General features: G+C 37.1%; 1 protein-coding gene across 1 annotated transcript in view; it reads left to right on the top strand.

Moving 5' to 3' along the window:
• The first annotated feature begins 593 nt into the window (after nucleotides 1-593).
• LOC149832969 (uncharacterized) overlaps nucleotides 594-25,337 on the top strand; it is a 26,465-nt gene continuing 1,721 nt past the window's right edge. The window contains exons 1-10 of the mRNA XM_090014811.1: nucleotides 594-808; nucleotides 8,748-8,866; nucleotides 9,764-9,870; nucleotides 10,011-10,098; nucleotides 10,369-11,590; nucleotides 11,686-11,740; nucleotides 11,830-11,911; nucleotides 17,574-17,654; nucleotides 24,957-25,061; nucleotides 25,159-25,208. Of these exons, the coding sequence (XP_089870937.1) occupies nucleotides 676-808; nucleotides 8,748-8,866; nucleotides 9,764-9,870; nucleotides 10,011-10,098; nucleotides 10,369-11,590; nucleotides 11,686-11,740; nucleotides 11,830-11,911; nucleotides 17,574-17,654; nucleotides 24,957-25,061; nucleotides 25,159-25,208 (2,042 nt within the window). The 5' untranslated portion in view covers nucleotides 594-675. The remainder of the gene's footprint in view (nucleotides 809-8,747; nucleotides 8,867-9,763; nucleotides 9,871-10,010; nucleotides 10,099-10,368; nucleotides 11,591-11,685; nucleotides 11,741-11,829; nucleotides 11,912-17,573; nucleotides 17,655-24,956; nucleotides 25,062-25,158; nucleotides 25,209-25,337) is intronic.

Below are 25,337 nucleotides of genomic sequence, written 5' to 3'. Positions count from 1 at the left end.
AAAACATCAAGCCTTTGGACCACTGGTTCAAGCCAATATTCATTTAGTCGTCTTACCAAACTCCTATACTTATAGTATCACATTGACCGACTGGGCCCTTGTTCTTGACACTGGACCCACACGGCCTAGAACTTGGTCCGGGTCACGTTAGGTAAAGTGGTCAACTGCCTCGAAATGGTCATGTATGTAAATAAAGAAAAAGAGAAAGGGTAAATCAGGAAGCTAGAAAAGAACGCCGTTCGCGGTGAATCGACGGACAGATTTTGGAGCAACGGCGAAAGCGAGAGAAGGAAGAACAGTTTTCTGATTGAGCGTTATACGACTTATTAATCAACGCAAAAATCAAGTCCCTATTGTAAACGTGCCACCTGCAAAGTACGAGGGCATCTTGCGGTTAACGCTCCCTAAAGTTTAATCGTGGTCGACAAATAAACGGTGGACTTATCCTACAAAACTTTACCAGTGTCAAGAAACTGCTTTGATTTTTAACGTTAAAAACACGAGAAATGCAGTCGTTCGTAATCTTGCCGTTTATTTCCCTCCTTCTTCCCTCTCTCTCTCTCTGAAAATTTTGACTCCATCAAAATCTCTATTCTTCTCGATCGTTGGAGTTCCTTCCTCTCTCGTCCTTCCTATTTTCTTCTGTAATTTTTCGGGTTTTTTTGTGGTTATTCGATGGCGTGTGAGGAGCAAAGGAGAGAAGAAACGAGGAGCGACTCCTACAAGATCAAGATGGTCAGTTTCTTCGATCGAACGGTTCCTATCATCCTGCAGAACGATAACGGCCCTTGCCCCCTACTCGCTATCTGTGAGTTTTTTTTCCCCTCTCTATGGATTTTATTAATTGGTGTTTTTTTTTTTCATTTTCTCGGCGTTCGGTTTTCCTTTTTCTTCTCCTTTGATTATTGATCTTATCGACGCCGTTCGCGTCCTGAAACGTTTGTGTTCGGTTGTGGTTTGTTCTTTCATTGGATTGAATTGTCGTTTCTTGTTGTGATGATCGATCGTGATGGTTCGTATCACCATTGGCACCAGTAAGTGCTGCGATTTAAATCATCTTGAATCGTTTTCTTTGATTCGATTGTTTGCGTTTTTCGATAGTTACGATCGGTGTGGTGAGAAATCACAGTGTCTTTGTCGAAAAAAGAGAGAGAAAGAAATTACGGTGTCTTTGGTGTTCTTGCGTTTCTGAATTGCTTGGTTCCTGGCGCCGCGTTCGGTGATTATCGGCTGCGGATTGCAAGAAATGGAGATGAACTATTTGTCCGGGTTTCGGCAATTAGGAGGAATTTGTCGGGTGGTCTTGTGTTGAAAATGGAAGGAGTTTCAAAAGTTGGAGAAAATTGGATTCGAAGCGAGCAAAAACATCATCCTCACCACGTCGTCGTGCGCTCGTCTTGCTTTTTGTTTGTGGTTTACTCTGGAAATGTAGAAAAATATGGGATGTAAATGCAGCATAAAAAGAGAGACAAAAAGAAAAGAAAAGAAAAAAAAGCAAAAAGAGCTGAAGAATGTTGGATGTCATTGCTGCTTAAACAGTCCAAAATTTATCTAAAAGGGAGACACATCAACACCAAGAATGCCCAATGGCTGTGTGGTTTAATTCGATGCAAATCGAAGAACCTTACCAGGGCTTGACATGCAGCGAATCATAAATCTGACAACGACTTCTCTCAGTCTAGACAATAGTTGTTTGAAGCATCTCTGTATTGGCTTAGTATTTCTCTTCTACATAAAGTTATCTTCTAGTTAGAATTCCATGTCCTTAGATGCTCATTCATGAACATAGTAGTTCAAAACTAAGGGAAGTCAGTAATCGGTGTCATTGGACAGGCAGCGACTGATGAGGACCATAGGCAGTGGTTAGCTATCATAATCTGTCCAGTGCTTTAACATCAAAAATTCAATAGGTGGATCAACATAGTCTGGTTAGGGTTACTATAGCTTCAAAGGGAAACAAATTCGGGAAATGAGCATTGAATGGATGTCTAGGAAAGCATGGAAAGTTGGATGGTGTATAAGTTCAAGGAAACATTTAGTGCAATAAAATTTGGATTGTTCTTAAGATACTCTAAATGCTAATACATTTCTATTAAACAAGCGTTCAAGAAACAACAAACTCTAACGAGACAGAGGAAAACTCACAAACATTAGAAGAATGAAGTTGATTGACAATAAGAAACCACCAGCAGACACATGAGAGTTACAGTAGCATGCATATGAGCCCCTGAATACCATGCAAATTACATGCCACATAGGCAAATGAGCCAATGGCCACACAATGAGGGTGAGGGGACATATTGTAAAGGAAGATACATATGTGGGGGAGGGGGTTGTTTGGGACGATGTTGGTATCATGAAGAAATTGTTAAAATGTAAAACTGTACATATATATATATATATTTCATTTCTTTCTTTTCTTTAACTTTTTTCCTTTATTTTTATTTGTTGTCTTTATGTCATCTAGTTCAGTTTGAACTAGAATGACTGTTGCTAGTCAAGTCCTGTCCAGACTTGACTAGCAATAGAGCTGTTGGACACAGTCCAATAGCTCTATTTAGAGCCGTTGGACTGTGTCTAACAGCTCTATTGAGTCCTCCTCTTTCAGTTGTGTATATAAAGGGGTGCAGCCCCTCTTGTATTCCATTCTAATGCTTCTTAAGCAATTGGTTTTTCATATCAATGAAGAATACCTTTTTATTTTTATTTTGTTTCGAGTTTTACCCTTTCTAAGGGTTATGCTTTAGTGTCATTCATGGCACTTTCCCTCATGAATCTAAGCCCGTGTTTCGAAGATCCCTATTTCATTTCATGGTATCAAAGCCGCGGAAGTTCTAGATCTTGAGGAAAAGCTGCCTCAGTTTCCGTGCCCGTTTGCAAAAGTGTTCACCACTTGAAAAGAAGTGTTTTATCACTTCATTGGGAAAGATTTCACATATTGTTGTATTGTATTTTCTTCTTTCTTTTTCATTTATCTTCTCATTTCTCTTCTATCCCTATTCCTTCTCTCCTTGTAATCAGTGGATGACAATGATAAAGTCACCATCATGCCTATGAAACTAAGCGATACGAACTATGTAACATGGGATTCAATCATGAAGCACTATATATGGGGAAAAGGCCTATGAGGGATTGTGGATGGTTTCGATTCAGAACCTAAGCTATCTCTTACTAAAAAGGAGGGAGATAAAGAGGTCCCTCTATCGAAAGAAGAGAAAATCAAGGCTCTTGCCTCATACGAGAAGAAATGGAAAGAATGAAGAATATCTCATGCGAAGATAGTGTCATGGCTTATCAATAGCGTTGACATTAAAAAATGCTCAAGTCTTGCCAAATTTGATCATGCCGATAAGGCATGAGAATACCTTGAGAATATGTATTCCCTTAAAAATATTGCACACGTGTGCAACCTCCAAGAAAAAGTTCGAATGATGATACAAGGAGACAAAACTATTCGTGAATATTACAATGGGTTGTCCGAACTTTAGGAAGAACTTTCTCTCTTAGAACCAAAGTGGCATTGTGTCGAAGACATCGAGCTTCGTCAGAAACAACTCGATGCTGAACATTTTTACCAGTTTATCACTGGATTAAGGCCAAAATTTGAAACCACTAAATCGACTCTCTTTCACTGGGGAAAAAATCCTTCTATTGTTGAAACTATTGAAGAGTTAACAATGGAAGAAAATCGTCTCCGGAAAGGTTCTTCAAAAATTGAAGATGATTCCGTTTTAGCCGTGTCTAAACAAGGGAATCATGTTTGATCATATAGGCCTCCTCACTTTAACCGACAAAATGGTGACTATGATAAGAAGAAAGTTATTTGTCATCACTGTCATGAACCGGGACACTACAAGCTACAATGTCCCAAACTTAAGGAGCTGAGAGAAAAAAGAGTTGCAATTGTTGGATTAGAGCCTAAAGATCAAGATGCATCAGTTTCCCTGGCCTAACTAATAGAGATTCTTCAGCCTCTCATCAAAGGCGCCTCTTCCTCATCTGAAGCTTCAACCGGCGCAACAACCTTATCTTTTTTTGATCCAGGTAAAATTTCTTGGCTCCTTGACACTGGTGCATCTTTTCATATGACCCCAAATAATCAAAGTCTATCCAAATGTGTTAAAAATAAAACAAGTGTGTCAAAGGTCTTTACTGTTGATGGGACTTCTCTTGAAATATAAGGAATAAGAAATTTTGAAAAAATTTATAAAACAAAGAAATTTTCTTTTCCAGAAATTAGACATGTTCCCAAATTAAATTTAAATCTTTTATCTGTATCTCAAAATTTCTGATTATGAGTGTAATATTTCATTTTCTTCTCATGGTTGTTGGGTACAGGATCGCCAGTTAGGCAAGCTAATTGGGGAAGTCCATAGAAAAGGAGGACTCTATTACATGGATTTTTTGGAAATGCCGAAGAAAGCTTTTTGTTATAATATTCAGAAAATAGAGTTGGAACTGTGGTATAAGAGACTTGTTCCCCCACGTATAGCCAAAATTCAACATTTTCCAAATCTAGGGAAATTTTGTAACTCTGAATCATTTGATTGTAAAGATTGTATTCTCGGCAAAATGAAAAGATTACCATTTCACAACATAACCTTTTTCTCTTCAAGATCACTTGAATTAATACACTCGGATGTTTAGGGTCCTGCACCAGTAATTTCTAAAGGAGGATTTGTTTACTATGTTATTTTTGTCGATGATTTCTCTCGACATACGTGGATTTACTTTCTCAAACATAAGTCTGAAGTATTTTCATAATATGGTTAAAAACAAGTTTCACAATGATATTGCTATTTTTCACACAGATTCAGGAGGAGAGTTTTTATCCACAGATTTTCAAAATTATCTTAAATTGCATGGCATCACACATCAAAGATCTTGTCCTTATACACCTCAACAAAATGGACTAGCGGAACAAAAACATTGCCATATTATAGAAATCACTAGGACTTTATTAATAGCAAATCAAGTCCCGAAAGACTTCTGGGCAAAACCTGCCTTAACTACCACCTATCTCATTAATAGGATGCCATATTCTTTGTTACAAAATATCACTCCCATTGAAAAACTTATGAACATTTCTCCAGACTACTCTAGACTAAAAATATTTGGGTGCAAATGTTTCATATTTATTGACAAAAATGATAAATTTTCTCCTCGTGCAATTCCCTGTGCCTTTTTAGGATATCCTGAAAATCAGAAAGGTTATAAATGTTTTGACTTCAAAAATAATAGACTATATGTGTCTAAAAATGTTTTCTTTCTTGAAAAGGAGAGCTTCTTTGATTTTAGAAAATTAAAAGACGTCACTGAGTACTCCTTTTTGCTAGATCTAACATCAACATCAACATCAACATCTGATAAATATGACCTTGACTGTAACTTTGATGATGATCAAAGAATTATTGATCTTAATCATAATATTGAAAATGAAGAAGTTCATAGGGATACTAGTATTCAATATTCCAGGCGACAAGAGTCTAATCCTCCATGTGCACTTGAAAAATATTCTAACATTCCAACTAGACAATCATCCCGAGTCTCGAGGCCTCCAGGAAAGTTTGTATCATACGAGTCCTTCTCACCCACATACAGGGCAGTTATTGCATTAATTCACTCATATGAAGAACCATCCACATATTTTCAAGCAAAAAATGATATCAAATTGATAGAAGCCATGAAAGCTGAATTAGATGCACTTGAAAAAGCTTCTACATGGACTATTCAAGATATTCCTCCAGGAAAGAAAACTATAGGATATCGATGGGTTTATAAAATTAAAACCAAGAGTGATGGCACTCTTGAAAGATATAAAGCCCGATTAGTAGCCAAAGGTTATGCCCAAGAATATGGGATTGATTATGAAGAAACCTTTGCTCCGGTGGCTCGTATGACAATTGTCCGAACCTTAATTGCCTTAGCTTCTATAAAAAATGGTCTATTTTTCAAATGGATGTCAAAAATGCTTTTTTAAATGGAAAGCTAGTTGAAGAAGTATACATGGAACCCCCTCCTGGTCTAAGTATTCCTAAGGGCAAAGTCCTTCGCTTAGAAAAAGCTCTTTATGGACTTAAACAAGTATCAAAAGCTTGGTATGATAGGTTTAGTCGTGTTATGATTGATATTGGTTTTCAATTCTATTTAACTGACACTGCTTTGCTTATTAAGAATTTTGATGCAGGGATCATTGTGCTTCTTCTCTACGTGGATGATATGATCATCACCGGAAACGATAAACAGGGAGTTGAAACGATCAAAACACTTCTTAAATCTCATTTTGAAATGACTGATTTAGGCCTATTGAGATATTTTTTAGGCATTGAAGTTGCTTATTCTCTTAAAGGATATTTATTATCTCAGACTAAATTTGCTTTTGATATTGTTTCCAGGTCTGGTATTACTGATGATAAGAAAGTCGACACTCCAGAAGTTGTTAATGTTAAAATGAAGATTGATGATGGAGAACTTCTTGCAGACTCTACTCCTTACAGACAGCTTGTCGGGGCACTTTCCTATCTATTCATTACCAGACCAGATATAGCACATGTTGTTCACACAGCAAATCAATTTCAACATGCTCCTACTTCTGTTCATATGGGAGCAGTCATGCGTATTATCAGATACATCCAGTCCTCTCTTTCACGATGACTTTTCTTATCTTCCTCCTCTTTTCTTGATTTAATTGCATATACTGATGCTGATTGGGGAGGTGATCCAAATAACAGACACTCAACCATTGGTTTTTGTGTTTTTTTAGGGGAATCATTGATCTCATGGAGGTGTAAAAAGCAGCAGAAGGTATCTCTCTCATCCACCGAAGCTGAATACAGAGCTATGGCAACCACGACCATGGAAGTAGTTTGACTCCGACGACTGCTTGCTGACATGGGAGCTAAAACAACAAAGGCTTCACAAATGTGCTGTGACAACAAAAGTACGATCTACATTGCCAGTAACAGAACATTCTACGGACGCACCAAACACATCGAAATGGATTGTCACTACGTTAGAGAGGAATATCTACACGGGATAATTGATCTGCCATATGTCACTTCAGAATATCAGTTAGCAGACTTCTTTACAAAGCCTCTCGCTGCTCCCCGATTTCACTTTCTCTTAGACAAACTTTCGCTCATTGTACCGTAAGTTTGAGGGGGGAGTGTTAAAATGTAAAACTGTACATACATATATATAATATTATTATATATATATATATTTATTTATTTTCATTTCTTTCTTTTCTGTAACTTTTTTCCTTTATTTTTATTTTTTGTCTTTATGTCATCTAGTTCAGTTTGAACTAGAATGACTGTTGCTAATCAAGTCTTGTCCAGACTTGACTAGCAATAGAGCTGTTGGACACAGTCCAACAGCTCTATTTAGAGCCGTTGGACACAGTCCAACAGCTCTATTGAGTCCTCCCCTTTCAGCTGTGTATATAAAGGGGTGCAGCCCCTCTTGTATTCCATTCCAATGCTTCTTAAGCAATTGGTTTTTCATATCAATAAAGAATACCTTTTTATTTTTATTTTGTTTCCAGTTATACCCTTTTTAAGGGTTATGCTTTAGTGTCATTCATGACACTTTCCCTCGTGAATCTAAGCTCGTGTTTCGAAGATCCCTATTTCATTTCAGAAATGAGAGGTAAGATTGTGAACATGTGAGCTCCTAGATCGATGTAGTCATGCTACCATGCAAATCATGTGCTTGAAATGATTAAAGAGAACGAGAAAGAGGGTGTAGTGCTCAAGGCACAAAGAGGAAGCTCCTAGAGTGGAAAATAATAAATAAAAGAAGTACAAAATCATTAGGTTCTATTAAATGTGAAATCAAAGAGATAAAAAAAGGCACATTTAATTGAACTTAACAATTATAAAAGTTACAATTTTTAAAAGTTCTGTTATTGCTAGAAACAGAGGGTCATTCACCTATAATTTTTGGTAGCGTTACCAACAGGTCGGATTGAGGAAGAGGGTTTTACAGATTTTGGCTGTCCCAGATTCAATTCGATTTGACTCTCTAATATATTTTGGGATCCAAAATTTGAACCGTTTACATCCCTAATTTTTGGGCCCTCCAAATCATTGGGCTTATGTATATAGTAATGATAGAGTGCTCCCGGAGCACCTACTCCTACCTAATAGAAGCTTCAAATTTTCAAAATTTGAGTGTTTTTTTTCATTGATCGGACCCTATAGATATGATCTACAATCATTATTTAGTGGAAAACAAATTTTGGATCATGTGATTGTGGCATACATGTAGGTTTTTTAAGGTCTTAAAAAATTAATGGCTCACAATGTACTAAAATTTCATGACTTAAAAAAACCTATTTTGATGTCCAAAAAACTTGATTCAAAACATGATTCCTATCACATAAACTGTGTTATACATCTATAAGGTCTGATTGAGAAGATGCAACCTACAACTATGATTTCTAGTAGGTGGAAGTAGGTGTTCCCGAAGCACTATAGCATTACTATATATATATATATATATATATATAGAGAGAGAGAGAGAGAGAGAGAGAGAATAGGGTGTTCAACTCAATGGGTATATTTCTTCAAGATATTTGTGAGTCAACCCATACTCTCCTGAAGAAAAAGGCATCAGATGGAATTGTCTATCTCTGAGTAAGGGCGGTTATGATTCTTCAATGTTTGCATATGCATGTAGGAGTTAAGTTGCTGCTTTTGTCTAATATGCGCAGCAGATAACATCTTGTCTAATATATGCAACAGGTAATGTTCTTTCACTGAGGAACAATTTGAACCTTGATTTGGATTCGTCCGAAATCTCACAGCAAAGTTTGCTTCATCTTGTTGGTGAGCAATTACTTGATGCCAACAGCAATGTAGAGGTAACCATCTTCATAAAATTCACTTGTGCTTTTCAATTTAGCATTCTCTTGTCACTAGAATATTCTAAGTTTCTCATTTGTGAGATGCTTAATTATGAAAAGTTGTGCTTAGGCTTTGCCTAGGCTGGCTAGGCGTAGGGCCACTGCCTAGGCTTATGGGTTTAGGCGGTAGGGCTCTGTTTTTTTACCTAGGTTGCCTAGGGTGTCCATGCCTAAGCCGTAGAGACATAGTTGTCTTGTTTTTTTTTTTAAAAATTGTCTCTTTTCTTTCTTTCTGTTTTTTTCTTCTCCCTCCCACCCTAAAAGCTTTCTTTTTTTATTCTCTCCTTTTCTTCTTTTGTTTTTCTTTTTTACCTTATTTTCTTCTTCTTCCTCCTCATTTCACAGGTGGAGCCTAGGCACCGCCTAGGCAGCCTAGCCGAGGTAGTGTCTCGGTTTGATCCGCAATTGCACACACATATATATGTTTTCTGTGTAATTGTATTTAATTATATATATTAACATATCATAAACATATATTATAAATTTACAATATTCTGTGTTTATATATATATATATATATATATATATATATATATGTGTGTGTGTGTGTGTGTGTGTGTGTGTGTACTTAATTCATATATAATCTACAAGCATATGAGTTATCTATTTGACTGTTTTTATGTAATATAATTGCTTTACAGTGTTTGACAACATATTATTTGTCTATTGCTTATTGTTGATTGATTTTATGTTGTGTACATGATATTAATTTTAGTAGTTTGTTTACATATTTTGTTGTTGTTTTAAATTTTTTTATTTAGAGTACCGCCTAGGCCCTGCCTAGACTTTTTAGGGGCTCACCGCCTAGCGCCTTTGACAACTAAGGTGTGATGGTACTTTTTTTATCTGATGCAGAACAAAGATGCTGGATTTGTGAAAAATCAATTACAGAACACTGCAGATGCATTTGACCTCGTCCCTTCTCTTGCAACTGGAATAGATGTCAATGTTCGTTTCAGAAAGTGCGCACTGGTCTCTGTTTGCAGTACCTAATTGTCTTCTTGATATATGCTATCATAGATACTTTGTAATTGCACATAAAGAGATATTTGTTGACTTGTTCTTGTTTCATTCTTTTCTTTCTTTTCCTTTTTTTTTGCAGCGTACATGATTTTGAGTTTACACCAGTGTGTGCCATATTTGATCTTCTGGACATTGGCCTTGTTCATGGTTGGATAATTGATCCTCAGGTATGCTTTGTACAGAAGATACAACAGTGTTTATTTCTTTAACTGGGAACATGCTTAGCTTCTGGGTACATAGTCTCCTCACAGATTAGGAAGATTCAATTAGCATGTGACATTTTAATTTTGTTACTGTTTTATTAACCTTTGTAAGCTGTGATCCATATAGCTATCTGATGTTGGTGTAAGGTATGCTTCCATAGTTTTTCTAGTTGTTTGCCTTCCTCTTTGTAGGTGTTCTTACGCTGGTAGTTGATGAACTTTGTTATGTAACAGGATACTGATACGACCACTGTAATTGGATCAAACTCCTATAATACCCTTATGGAGAAACTTGTGGCCCTTGAAGCGAGCAATGTAGGGAATGATAGAAATTCTGAGGAGGATTGTGTAGATTTTGCTGCTGCAACAACTGCCACTTTAGGAGTTCCATCCCCATGCCTTTCAAGAGCCAGATCTTTTGAAAAACCTCCTGTTGTGGTCTTTCTTGAGGAGGATTGTGTAGATTTTGCTGCTGCAACAACTGCCACTTTAGGAGTTCCAACCCCATGCCTTTCAAGAGCTAGATCTTTTGAAGATCCTCCTGTTGTGGTCTCTCTTCATCAAAGCAGAAGAAAGGGAGATATTGAAGAAGCAGAGCAACTTATGAAAGTCTTGGAGCTATCAAAAGCTGATCTTTCAAACCCAGCCTGTCCATCTCCTGATACAAATACACCGTCTTCATCCACAGATATAAGTAAAAGTTCACATGTATTAAGTTCTGAACATGCAAAAATCTCCAAACTGACGGAAGAGCATAGCAGTGATGACCATAGGCCTTTCGAGCCAGAAGAAGGCAAACATGAGGAATGCACCATATTAACTGTTCCCACTGGTGGTGGGTTTTCAGCTGAAATTGCTTCATGTGAGGCCAGCATTCCGTTACCTAAGGAGGCATCTGGTAACAGTGTGGATAAGGCATCAGGTAAACCATCTGCAGGCCATTTGCTGCCTGGTGGTTTGGAAGAAAATTACATAACTAGTGCATCATGTCAGGTCGAAGAATTCCATTTCCCTGATGGATCAGATGTCTCTCCTTCAAATAACATCTCTGAGAGTCACACATGTGGCTTGAGAAAGGAGCAGGAGTATCTGCAGGCAGGCCCTGAAAATTCGTGGACCTCACCCATGGAGACAGACAAAAACATTGATCCTCCCAAACTTTGTGCTGCATATCCAAATTCAGACTTTTCTATCTGCGACAGCAAAGGAGATATTGTTGATGTGCCTACGGATGCCACTTCTAGCTTAGATGGTAGTGAGCCAATATATGAAGGTGAGGATTTTGTGCAAGATTTGGGACTTGCAATGCTTGAAAATCGGGAGCCAATGTATGAGGGTGAAGTGGTACTTGCCAAGCAAGCAGATAGAGAGAGAGAAGGTGATTGTGGAAGTCAACCCAATGACGATGATGCTCAACATCAATGCTATGGGCCAATGACTCCAGCTGCAAGAGAAGGTAAATGGTGTTTTCTCGTTCTTTCATTGTTTTTGTATGTTCTTGTCTGCTTTTTCGGCATTAGAAGATATTTAATTATTTTAATCTTTCTGTAGGAGAGTTGATACGAAGTTTCTTGGCAAATAATGCAAGCCAGTTGACAGTATATGGGTATGTGGATTTCATATGCAGTAGATTATATGATAGAGTTCCTTCCTTTTCTGTGGCCCCTAAGTTCATATTTTCCTTCCTGTTTGCAGCTTATTTTGCCTGCAGGAACATCTGAAAGAACATGCGCTCTGTGTTTTTTTCCGCAATAACCATTTCAGCACTATGTTTAAGGTAAAGACATCCGATGTTAAAATATATGTACTATATATATAATACCATCATACCCGACTAAGGGTATTTTTGTAATTCTGCTCAATAGGGGCATTTTAGTCTTTTTTATGCTTTTTTTCTTTTTCTTTTTCTGTTTTTATTTTTATTGTGCATGCATTAAATGCATGTTGCATTGGGGGTCCCAACCAAGAGTCGTTGGACCCCCCAATGCCCACTCCTTCTCCCTTTTTCTCTCACTCTCTCTTTCACTCTCTTGTCTATAAATAAAGGGGTAGACCCTTTTGCATTGTAAGGCTTCTTGAAGCCCATTTCTTGCTTTTATAACAATTTTATGTTTGCAAGCCATTTTTGGCTTTTGTGTATGTCCATTGTGGACTTGATCTTTGCATTCTACGTGTTAATGTCCATTATAGGACATTGTGTTTATTTCTGCGTATTTCATTACATGGTATCAAAGCAAGGTTTATGCTCTTGATTCTTGCTATAGCTAGTTGATTAGTTATAGTTTGCATATTGTATTTCTCTTTCTTGTTTTGTCATCCTTTCTTGAGTTATTATGGAAGGAGAACAAAAGATCGATCTCTCCTTCAAACTTAATGGTATGAACTACATGATGTGGGCCGCCGCCATGGAGAACAACCTCAAGGGTAAAAAGCTTTGGGGATATGTTATGGGTATTATTCCGGAACCACAACTCCAACTCACAAAGATGGACGGTGATCAATAAAAAGCACTTGAAGGAAATGCTCACATGAAGGCCATTGAAGATCACCAATCTAAAGTTGAAGATTGGAAAAATAAACATGCAAAGATTCTTGCGTGGTCATGAACAATGTGGAGCTCAAAATTTGTGCCAATATTGCAAAATTTCGATTGGCAAACGAAGCATGGTTCTTATGAAATATATGTATACTCAAAAGGACCTTACTAGACAATTATTCCTTCAAGAGAAAATGCATACCATTAAGCAAGGGGAAATGGGTGTAAGAGATTACTTTAGCACCCTTGGACCCTTATAGGCTGAGCTATCTCTACTAGAACCAAAATGGGTTTCTAGTGAAGATGTTGAACTTCGGAGAAAACAAATGGAAAAAGAATATTTTTTCCAATTTTTACATGGACTTAGGCCCGAATAAGAACAAGTTAGATCTTCTCTATTTCATAGATCTAAGCCTCTTCCATTGGAAGAGACCATAGCCGAGATATGCCAAGAAACTCGTCTTGGCATGATTAAAGGCGGAGATGAAGTTTTGGCCGTGTTTAAACCCGACAATCATATGAAAGCTTACAAGCCTCCACACTTTGGAAGGCAAAATAACTACAATGACAACTATAGAAAAGTCATTTGCCATCATTGCCAAGAACTGGGTCATATAATACCTAATTGCTCTAAGCTAAATGAAGCTCCCAAAAGCAAGGTTGCTTCCGTTGAAGAAACTATTCAAAAGGAGGAGCCCATCAAAGGGAAGGATTCCTTCTCTCTTGCTCAACTATCGGAGGCACTTCAAATTCTACTCAAATCATCATCAACTTCGAGTGCCGCCATCGCTTCCTCTTCTCCTCTAGGTATGTCCTCTTGGATCCTTGATTCTGGAGCATCCTTTCATATGACACCTCTTGTGAATGGGCTATCCGACTTATATAGTAACTCAAAAACCTCTTACGTTTCAACCGCAGATGGTACATCTTTACAAGTCAAAAGTTTTGGAACGTTAAGTTTTTTCAAAGATTTCTTTGTGCCAAATGAAGGTGGTGCCTCAACTTAATTTAAACCTTATCTCAGTTTCTCAATTATGTGATCATGGATATGAAATTTCCTTCTCAACTAAGGGTTGCTCTATACAGGATCTCCGGTCCGGGAAGCAGATTGGGCAAGGCCATAGAAGGGGAGATCTCTATTACATGAGCCACTTGAGAATTCCAACTCTTTTTGTAACCATGTCCAAGATAAAAATATTGAAACTTGGCACCAAAGACTTGGACATCCAAGTTTCTCAAAAATGTACTCCTTTCTCTTTGGAAAGAAATTTTGTAACGAGAAACATTTTGTTTGCAAGAGTTGCATTTTTTGGAAAATGAAATCTACTCCTTTTCCAAATAGAATCTTTGTATCCAAGAGGCCATTTGAGTTAGTTTATTCAGACGTATGGGGCCCTTCTCCGGTCATATCGAAAGGAGGATACTCCTATTATGTTACGTTCATTGATGACTACACTAGATATATGTGGATTTATTTTCTCAACCTAAAATCCGGTCTTTGCGTTTTTTAAGAAATTTCATATGATAGTCAAAATCATTTTTTAAGTAATATCTCTACTCTTAGATCCGATTTGGGTGGAGAGTACCTATCAAATGAATTTCAAAATTATTTAGAATCAAATGGAATTTGTCATAAAAAATCTTGTCCTAGAACTCCTCAACAAAAATGGTCTAGCCGAAAGAAAGCATGGACACATTTTGGAAACAACTAAGATACTTCTTATTTCCAAAGAAATTCCAAAAAGCTATTGGGCCGAAGCCGCTCTAACATCAGCTTACTTGATAAATAGAATGATATCTCCATCCTTACAAAATACATCTCCATATGAAAAACTTTTTGAAAGAACACCCGATTTTAATAGATTAAGAATTTTTTGGTGCAAATGCTTTGTTCTTTCACATAAAAGAGATAAATTATCTCCTAAAGCTATTGAATGTGTTTTCTTAGGATATAAAGAAAATAAAAAAGGTTTTAGATGCTTCGACATCAAAAGCAACAAACTATATGTCTCTAAGGATGTAACCTTCCTAGAAAATGAAAATGGTTTTGAGAAAACAAAAGATATTGATGAAAGCGAGTATGCTTTCTTGTTTGATCTTTTTCCTCAAGAAGATGTAACTCCTCAAGAAGAGTTAATTTCTAATGATTTGTTGAATGACCAAGAGGATATTCCTCTTAACAATGTTGAAAATGAAAGTGATGTCATTGAAAGTAGACCAATTCAAACCTATGTTAAGCGTGGTCAACAAGCTCCCATAAGTGCCTTAGAAAAATACTCTCAAGGTTCCAACATAGAAGAAACCTCTTTAAGAAGATCCTGTCGAATCTCTAATCCTCCTAATAGGTTTTTCTCTTATGAGTCTCTAACACCAAAATATAGGGCGTTTCTAATTGTGTTATACTCTTTTCATGAATCATCTCATTATAATGAAGCCAAAAATATCCCCTAGTGGGTTGAAGCCATGAACTTAGAACTTAGTGCCCTCGAAAAGGGAAAAACTTGGAAAATAACCTCATTACCCACTGGAAAGAAATCTATTGGATGTAGATGGGTCTTCAAAATCAAAATTGAAAGTGATGGGTCATCAGAACGCTATAAAGCCCGGTTGGTAGCTAAAAGATACACCCAAGAATAGGCATTGACTATGAAGAAACTTTCGCTCCCGTAGCTAGAATGACTAGTGTTAGGACCAGAGTTACCGAAAGCGCCCCTATAGTAGGGGAAACTTGCTTCTCTGATACGCGCTTCGGAAGTGCGAAGCGTCGCACTTCTGAAACACGTGGGGGAAGCGTCCCCTTTTTGGGAAGCATGCTTTCCTTTTTTGGGAAGCGCGCTTCCCCCTCGCTTCCCTCTTTTTTCCATTTTATTTATTTTTTTCTTCTTTTTTTGCTTCCCCCTCGCTTCTAGTTCGCTTCCTAGGTCGCTTTCGAGACGGTTCATGACTCGCTTCTAAGTAGTCTCACACTTTCCGCTTCCTAAAATTTTGAAAGTGCCTCGTTTCTCGCTCCTGCTTCCCGTATTGCTTTCCGCTTCCTCGATTGGCAACCATGGTTAGGACTCTTATTGCGGTTGCTTCAGTTAGAAAATGACCTATTTATCAATTAGATGTTAAGAATGCATTTCTAAATGGTGAATTAAATGAAGAGGTCTACATGGATCCTCCACCAGGAGTATGTATTGGTAAAGATAAAATTCTCAAACTTAACAAAGCATTATATGGATTGAAACGAGCTTGAAAGACTTGTCTTGATGGATTTAGCAATGTAATGACAAGTTTAAATTTTCGTTCATGTTATACTGACACTGCTTTGTTTGTGAAAAATGCAAGGTCCTCAGTAGTTATTCTACTGCTTTATGTTGATGATATGATCATCACTTCCAGTGATGAGCAAGAAATTAATGATATTAAGAAAATTTTGACATGTCTGATCTTGGTTTCTTAAGATATTTTTTAGGTATTGAAGTAGCATACTCTCCACGATGGTACATTCTCTCTCAGATGAAGCTTGTTGCTGACATTTGTTCTAAGTTTGACATTTCAGATGACAAGAAAATAGAAACCCCTGAAGTTATCAATGCAAAGTTGAGGTTGGAAGATGAAACTCTCCTCGAAGATCTCACTCCCTACCGCCAACTCGTTGGGTCTCTGACATACTTATCCATCACTTAGCCAGACATAGCTCATGTAGTTCACTCAGTCAGTCAGTTTCAACATGCACCTACAACCGTGCACATGAGCGCAGTCTTAAGAATCATCAGATACATTAAAAATACTATAACTAAGGGAGTTTTTTTTTTTTTCTTCATCACTTGATTTAATTGCTTATACTAATGCTGATTGGTAATGAAATCCCAATGATAGAGTCTCAACTACTGGTTTCTGTGTTTTCTTAGGTGACTCTATGATTTCCTGGATATGCAAGAAGCAACACAAAGTATCGTTGTCCTCAACAGAAGGGGAATATCGTGCAATGACTACTACAACAATGAAGCCTGTGTGGCTTAGAAGTCTCCTCAGTGATATGGGCATAATCATCTCTACACCTTCGAAGATGTGCCGTGACAATAAAAGTGTCATTTACATCGCAAGCAACCACACCTTCCATGAGCGTACTAAACATATTGAGATGTACTGCCACTATGTTCGTGATGAATATCTAAGAGGGACTATAGATTTGTCGTACGTTATATCTGAGTACCAGTTGACAGACTTCTTCACCAAGGCTCTTGTTGTTTCTCGCTTTATGTTCCTTCTCAACAAGCTTTTGGTCATGTCCCCGTAAAGCTTGAGGGAGAGTGTTAATATATATATATATATATATATATATATATATATATATATATATACCATCATACCTGACTAAGGGTATTTCTGTAATTCTGCCTAATAGAGGCATTTTAGTCTTTTTTATGCTTTTTTTTTCTTTTTCCTCTTTTTATTTTTATTTTTCTGTTTTTATTTTTATTGTGCATGCATTAAATGCATGTTGCATTGGGGGTCCCAACCAAGAGTCATTGGACCCCCAACGGTGACCATTGGGGGCCCAACGACTCCTTGTTGGGCCCCCCAATGCCCACTCCTTCTCCCTTTTTCTCCCACTCTCTCTCTCTCTCTCTCTTGTCTATAAATAAAGGGGTAGACCCCTTTGCATTGTAAGGCTTCTTGAAGCCCATTTCTTGCTTTTATAACAGTTTTATGTTTGCAAGCCATTTTTGGCTTTTGTGTATGTCCATTGTAGACTTGATCTTTGCATTCTATGTGTGAATGTCCATTATAGGACATTGTGTTTATTTCCGCGTATTTCATTACAGTTTCCTGGCAAATTTGAGTCCTTTTGGCCCTGGAATTTATTGTCTTCTTAGTTGATAGAAATCAATTAATTTGCCTTCCTGTTTTGTAGCATGAAGGGCAACTTTATCTGTTATTAACCGACCAGGGTTACATTAACCAGCCTGATTTGATGTGGGAAAAGTTAAATGAGGTAAATTTTCCTGGTTTCTTTCAGAAAATTGTACTGGCATCCTTTTACTGCTGCACCGTGCATTGAAAAGGCTTAATGTATCCAGGTGTTGTTCCACCATGCATCAATTAAAGGCTTAATGTCTCCAGGTGTAGATTGGTGAGGCTTAGGCTTCATGAATAAAATTTATAGCAATATGAACTGCTAAAAATAAGGGAAAAAAACTTTGAAATGTAAAACAGTAAGAGCTTCAAAGATCAGTGACCGATTCTAGGAACACTTTGAAGAATAAAACCATATATACCAAAAAAGTATTTTAATATCTGTTGCATAAACACTAAAAAACTAAAGCTGATTTCATTGTAGCAAAAGCAGGAAAAGGATATTGCACTCGGAAGTTTTTTATAACTCCATTTAGAATAAGGGATGATTGCTGCTGACTCTTCCATGCCCTCAATATAAAAGAGTGTAGTGTATGTGTGTGTGTGTAGTGGTAACGATAGGATGCATCCATCTAGCTGGAAATCATAGGTGTATGCAGCATAAGCTCAATCTAATCCCATAGGTGTATTCAACATAAGTCTGTTAACTAGGATCATGCCTTGAATCATGGTTTTTGGATGTAAGGACATGATTTTTTGAGTCATAAAATTTTGGTTTGTGGGTCATTGATTTGTGAAGCTCTTGAAAAACGTACATGTCACAATAGGATCCAAAAGTTGTGTATGGATCATATATTTATGAGGTTTAATTGACAAAAGAACTCAAAAAATATGAAAAACTATGGTCTCTACTGGATGGGTATAAGTGAATATATATATTGCTGCAATTGGAGCATTGGTCTTTACAGCTTTAATGTTTTTTTCTGGTTAGTTCAATTATTACAAAGCTGTTCCAAAATTGCCTTGGCTGCAATATGTAGATCCATGTTGAAACACTTAGCAGGGTTGCTAGGACTTGGATCTCTTTCTTGGGAAGGGCATCAAGTACTTCTCTCTTCAATGATTAGCCAATTTTTGAATGCTGCGGTGGATCCTTAAGAAATACCACTTCCTCATGATATCTTGAATCGAAATCTTTTGGCTCAACTTTATCCCAATTTGCAGAGGGAGCAACCCCATTTTCACCCTAAATTGGTCAAAAAATTGTTTTGCCCAATTCTGACCCCATGGATTTTTTCAGCATGGTCAAAATAGTAGGGATCGAGGGTTTTTTTCGACGTGAAAATATGATTTTTTGAGGATTGAAAATTCATTACATAGCATGCCCTTAAATGTTCAACACTCAGAAAATCCGACACACACATCGAGAAAACATGATAGAAGGGCCAATTTCTAGTAATAAAACATGTAGATCACATCTGGGTGGTTAGATGTGCAAAAAGAATATAAAAATTATTTTTTCACTAGGGTATTCCTCAAACATTATCCCTATATATATATATAGAGAGAGAGAGTGATGCAAATGGATTTTTTGGTTCTTTTTTTCTCAATTTTGACCCTATAGATGTGTTCAACATGATTGATTTACTAGGAATCAACACTCGTATCATGTGTTTTCGATGAGAAAATGCGATATTTGGAGCCTTGAAAATTTACAAAGCTTTTGGACTGTTGATTTTTCAAACCTTACAAAAGCCCACCCATGTGATGGAATCAAATACTCCAAGAGCTGATTCCTATAAGATCAAGTACATAGATCACATCTATACAGTCAGAATTTAAAAATAAAACGAAAAAAATCCTAAAAACCCCATTTAGCACGTTTGCATCACTATATATATATATATAGTCACCTATATCGTTAAAGGTAATTTCTCGGCGAGGGTATTTCTTAGAGAGATTTTCAAAAGTTGATAAATCTCGAGAATATCTCAGGAAAATCTTGAGAGTTTAAAAAATTGAAAAAAAATATAAATAACAACAAAAAAGCTAAGAAAATAATAAGTTTTGCATTATTTTTTTTCAAAAATATAAAGAAACATGTTTTAAAGGTTTTAAAATATAAAACAAAAAAATAGGAAATGCAAACTTTTAAAAAATATCTCAAAACATATCGCAATGCTATCACGATATTTTGAAAATATCACGATATATTCTCGATATTATCGGCTATCGCGATATTTTCAAAATATCGGCGATATTGGTGACAGTGATATATATAGAGAGAGAGACCTCTAATACTATGCTTCTTTGCTATATATATATCCTAGAATATCCATGGAGGCTATGGCATTAGTAGACATGTAGGCATTAGTAGGGATGGATTTGAGAATATCCATGGAGGCTATGGTATAGGAGAAAGAAATGAAAGTGGAGAAAGGATTTTAGATTTTTGTTTGTCCTATGATATGATCTTAGCAAACACTTGGTTTAGGAAGAGGGAGTCTCACCTAGTAACATTTAAAAGTGGGGTTAATACGAGTCAGATAGATTTTTTTCTACTTAGAAAGAGAGATAGGGGTTGTTGCATCGATTGTAAGGTTATACCAGGAGAAAGTGTAGCTACACAACATAGAGTCTTAATTTTAGATCTTAGAATTAGACAATGCCGCAAAAGGGATAGACATAGGATAGATCCTAGAATTAAGTGGTGGGCACTGAAAGGAGCTAAACAAGGAATGTTTGTAGAGCAGGTAGTTAAGGAAGTTGATTGGTGTCTCGAGGAGGATTCAGAATCAATGTGGAATAAGATAGCGGGTGGTATGAGAAAAGTAGCTAAGGAGGTATTGGGTGAGTCTAAAGGCGGTGCACCACTAGGTAAGGATACATCATGGTGGAACGAGGATGTCAAATTAGCTATTAAGGTTAAAAGAGAGTGTTATAGAAATCTAAGTAAGAGTCGTGATAATGAGAATTTGGAGAAGTATATGATAGCAAAGAAGGAAGCTAAAAAAGTTGTTCGAAACGCGAGGGCTAAGGTATATAAGGAGGTTTATGACAAGTTGGATACCAAAGAAGGCGAGAAGGATATTTATAGGCTTGCAAAGATGAGAGATAGGAAATCGAGGGATTTGTGTATGGTTAGATGTATCAAAGATGAAACGCAAAGGGTTTTAGTCAAAGATGAGGAGATTAAGGAGAGATGGAAAGATTATTTTGATAAGCTATTTAATGATAGTCATGCTCAAGATCTTGGAGACTTCTCCATTCCTTTTCATGAGATAAATCGTGACTTCATGCACAAGATTCAAAAGAAAGAAATTGCAGAGGCTTTGAAGAAAATGAAATCAAGAAGGGCAGTTGGCCCAAATGGTATACCTATCGAGGCTTGGAAATGCTTGGGAGAGAAAGGTTTAGAATGGTTGACAAATCTTTTTAACTCGATTTGGCGAACAAATAAGATGCCTAATGAGTGGAGGAAAAGTACTTTGGTGCCTTTATATAAGAATAAGGGTGATATACAAGATTGCACAAACTATCGTGGTATAAAACTCATGAGTCATACTATGAAACTTTGGGAGAGGGTGATTGAGTCTAGGTTGAGGAAGGTTGTCATGATATCGGAGAATCAATTTGGTTTTATGCCTGGAAGATCAACTATGGAAGCTATACATCTTCTTAGACAACTTATTGAAAGATATAGAGAGAGGAACAAAGATTTGCATATGGTTTTTATTGATTTAGAGAAGGCATACGATAGAGTACCTAGGGACGTTCTCTGGTGGACAATGATGAAGAAAGGTGTTTCTCTCAAGTACATTAGTATAATTAAAGATATGTATGAAGGAGTAGTAACCAATGTCCGCACTTGTGGAGGGGTGACAACCAATTTTCCGATAACGGTTGGGTTACATCAAGGATCTGCTTTAAGCCCTTTCCTATTTGCGATAGTGATGGATGAGCTTACGAGATCAATTCAAGAAAATGTACCGTGGTGTATGTTGTTTGCTGATGATATTGTTTTGATTGATGAGTCTAGAGCTGGGGTTAATGCTAAGTTAGAATTATGGAGACAGACATTGGAAGCTAGAGGTTTTAAGTTGAGTAAGAGTAAGACTGAATATATGGAATGTCGGTTTAGTAAGCAACGAAGTAGTGATGGGAGTGTAGTGAAGCTTGGTGAGCAAGATATACCGGTGAATGATTATTTCAAATATTTGGGATCCATCATTCAAAAGTATGGAGAAATTGATGGAGATGTAAATCATAGGATAAAGGTTGGGTGGATGAAATGGAAAAGTGCTACTGGAGTGCTGTGCGATCGTAGAATGCCATTGCGGTTGAAGGGAAAGTTTTATAGGACGACTATTAGACCCGCTTTACTATATGGTACGGAATGTTGGGCTGCCAAGAGACATCATATTCAAAAAATGAGTGTAGTTGAGATGCGGATGCTTAGATGGATGTGTGGAAATACAATAAAAGATAAGATTCGGAACGAAGAGATACGTAAGAAGGTAGGTGTTGCACCCATTGAAAATAAGATGCGAGAGAATCGTTTACGGTGGTTTGGACATATTCGGCGAAGGCCTAATGATGCTCCAGTTAGAAGGTTGGAGAAATGGGAAAATATATTAGTTAAAAGAGGTCGGGGTAGGCCTAGGAAGACTTGGATGGAGATGATAGGAAAGGATATGAATGCTTTGAACCTCACCGAGGACATGGCGTTGGATAGAAATGATTGGAGGAAAAGGATTCATGTGGAAGACCCAAAATGAATTTCTTTTTTGGTTCATATCGCTGACCCCAATTGTTTTGGGATGAAGGCGTAGTTGTTGTTGTTTGTTGTATATTATATATATATAGAGAGAGAGAGAGACCTCCAACACTATGCTTCTTTACTCTTATCACCTACTTAGCCTCCAATTAGCATTTGTGTTCCTTTTTGCGTTTCCATCCATGCTTTCCTCCCATTCCTACCAACTATATGGTTGGCTCCTTTTGTCCTGTGTTACATGGATACAGCTGATTCCTACAGGGATATGGCCATTTTTATGAAGTTTTCAATATGACTAGCATATAAGGGACACGATACGGCGCCAAAAGGGAATATTTGTGTGACATAGCTTTTGTGTAGAACTCCTCACAACCTAGTCTGCTTCTGGCCACTTTGTGTCTCATTGTTAATCTAAATACGACTCGAGATGTTGCTGCCTAATTTGACATCAACTCTGCCATTAATGCCTTTGGGTAAATCAAGAACTAGAAAATTGGCTATAAATAAGAATTTGGATAGACACAACGCAAGTAGAAGGAGTATGAAAAGAGAAAAACATTGAAGACTTGGAGGGAGGCATAGTGACAAACGTTAAAAACGGCAAAATATCGTTTTTCAAAAACTCACGAGAATTTGAAAATTTTCATAAATCTTGCATTTTTTGGCAAAATCTTGGCAATAAAAAATAAATTAAAAAATATAAAAACTAATTTTATAAGAAAATATTAATGAAAATTATTTAAAAATAAAAACACACTATTTTTCACGATAAATAGCCGTTTAAAACATAAATATTGCGTTTAAATCGTGGTATTTATGTTTTTTCATAAATCTCGCTATATTTTGAAAATCTCTCAAGAAATTGTCATTTTAAACTTTTAGGCAATTTCTCGTGATATTATCATGACATTTTCATAAATCTTGCGATATTTGTCACTATGGAGGGAGGCAGTGAAGTGACATGAAAATTGTAAGGTAATCAAGGTTGTAGCTCTATATTGGAAAGAATGGAGAAACATGCTTCATAAACCCAACCCTATGTAGTTGGATAAGGTTTGGTGATGTTGATGAGAGAAGAATTTGGATCCTAGGTTACAAATGATCAACACAGAACAAGAGTTTTTTGAATCAGATAGCTTGTGGATTTTACAATGTTGGTAAATGACTTCAATGTGTTTAATGTCATCAATCAATTCCATTTATCAACTTAATTATGCTTCATAGCATTCCTTGAAAGCTTTTTCATTTTTCTCTATGTCACATGGGTGCGGGTGCAGGTGCGACACGGGTGCGGCGCAATTTTAAAAATTTTGGACACGGGACTCGGCTATATATATATAGATATTTTTTAAAATATATATATAATAATATATCCAGTGTGTGCATATATGTGGATATTGTCCTCTAAAGTTTGGCACCAACATGAGTGTTTTTACAAACTTTGCAAATTGTACTTTTGCCCTTGCAGAAAGGGGGGTTCGGGGGCTCCCCCCGGCGTGGGTCCCGCTGTGCGGTCAGCGGGCGGGGGTCCGGGGGGGGGGGGGGGGGGGCGTAGGGGGCAGCGCCCCCCTGGAATTTTTTTTTCAGGGGCTTATGTTTGAGACTCATGCTATATATATATATATATATATATATATATATCATTTTTTTTGCCCTAAAAATGGACATTTTTGGACTCAGTCAACATTGACCGAGTCCAAAACAAGGACGGACTCAGCCTCGACTCGTTGACCGAGTCCGACTCGTTGACCGAGTCCAACTCGTTGACCGAGTCCGACTCGTTGACCGAGTCCGACTCGTTGACCAAGTCCGTGTCCGTGTCCGCACCCGTGTCGGGCGTGTCGACTCGGGTGCGGCGCCTCCCTAGCCGAGTCCGTGTGACATAGATTTTTCTCTATACTGTCTGGCTAAAAGCATTGCATTCAAATTTCAATGATGAAGAAAAGATGAATCTACACGTAATGATGTGATATGGGGCCTATGCTTCTAAATCATGCTTAGTTTTAGCAAAGTTGATCCTTCAACAGTTGCAGCTTTACGAACGTGTGGCTACCAGAAGTTTCATAACTTTGGTTCCCTATTTGATTCCTAAGCTACTAATGGGAACAGGCATGCATAATCTAGTTTCAGTTTTAGACTGATTAGCTCTTATGCAATACCTTAAGCAGGCACTTTTGTCTCATTCCTGCCAAATCCTCTTGGAGTCATTTATTGGTAAAATCTTTTAGCGAAAAGAAAATATGTTATATTCTTTGCAAAAGGAGTAGAAGAAACTTGTGGAGCCAGTGTTATTTGTTAGCGGCTGTATACTTCTATTTTAGAACTGAGGTAGCTCAAGTCAAAATATTGCGAGATCATTAAGATGAAACCATAGCAATAATTGCTTTTCAAGGGAAAAAAAAAGAGGTTTTGATCTCGTGATGTCTAAAACTTTGTACCTCTAGGAAAATATGAATGTGAAAAAACCAAAAATGAGCATATGTATTTAAGTTTCTGGCTTCATGGATGTTTGTTTTGAAACTTAAAGGATGAAGCATAAGCCTAATCAGATTGGGTTGGGAATCCCTTTTTTACTTAGAAATAAGCATTGAGTTGCTTGCCTTTCCATTTGTTTGTTAACTATGATTCTGTAAATATGATGCCTACTGGTCTTCTATTTATCAGGTCAATGGAGATACAGTGTTTATGACTGGAAAATTTGAAGAATTTAAGGTTGGAAATGACACAACTGGCTTGTGGGATGAACAAAATGTCATGAATAGTACTGCTGTGTGTAAAGCCCTTCAATTTCCAATTGCCCAGTTGATGTTCTTTATGTTTTGCTTGTAATACTCAATATGGATTGTTAACTTGTTCCATGATTCAGGAATATCTTGCCAATATGGACAAAACTGTATTGACAGATTCAGCTATGAGGTATGCCTTCAAAATAATTTTCAAATATGATAAAGAGGAAGGTTTTAAATAACCCAATAACATTTAGAAACTGAATGCTGTGCAGAACAAGTCGTTATTGTGATCCATATATCTCAAGTAGTCTTTGCT

This window comes from Nuphar pumila, chromosome 7 (genome assembly GCF_984573655.1).
Source record: "Nuphar pumila chromosome 7, dmNupPumi1.hap1.1, whole genome shotgun sequence".
NCBI lineage: Eukaryota > Viridiplantae > Streptophyta > Magnoliopsida > Nymphaeales > Nymphaeaceae > Nuphar > Nuphar pumila.
This window is presented reverse-complemented; position numbering and strand designations above follow the sequence as displayed.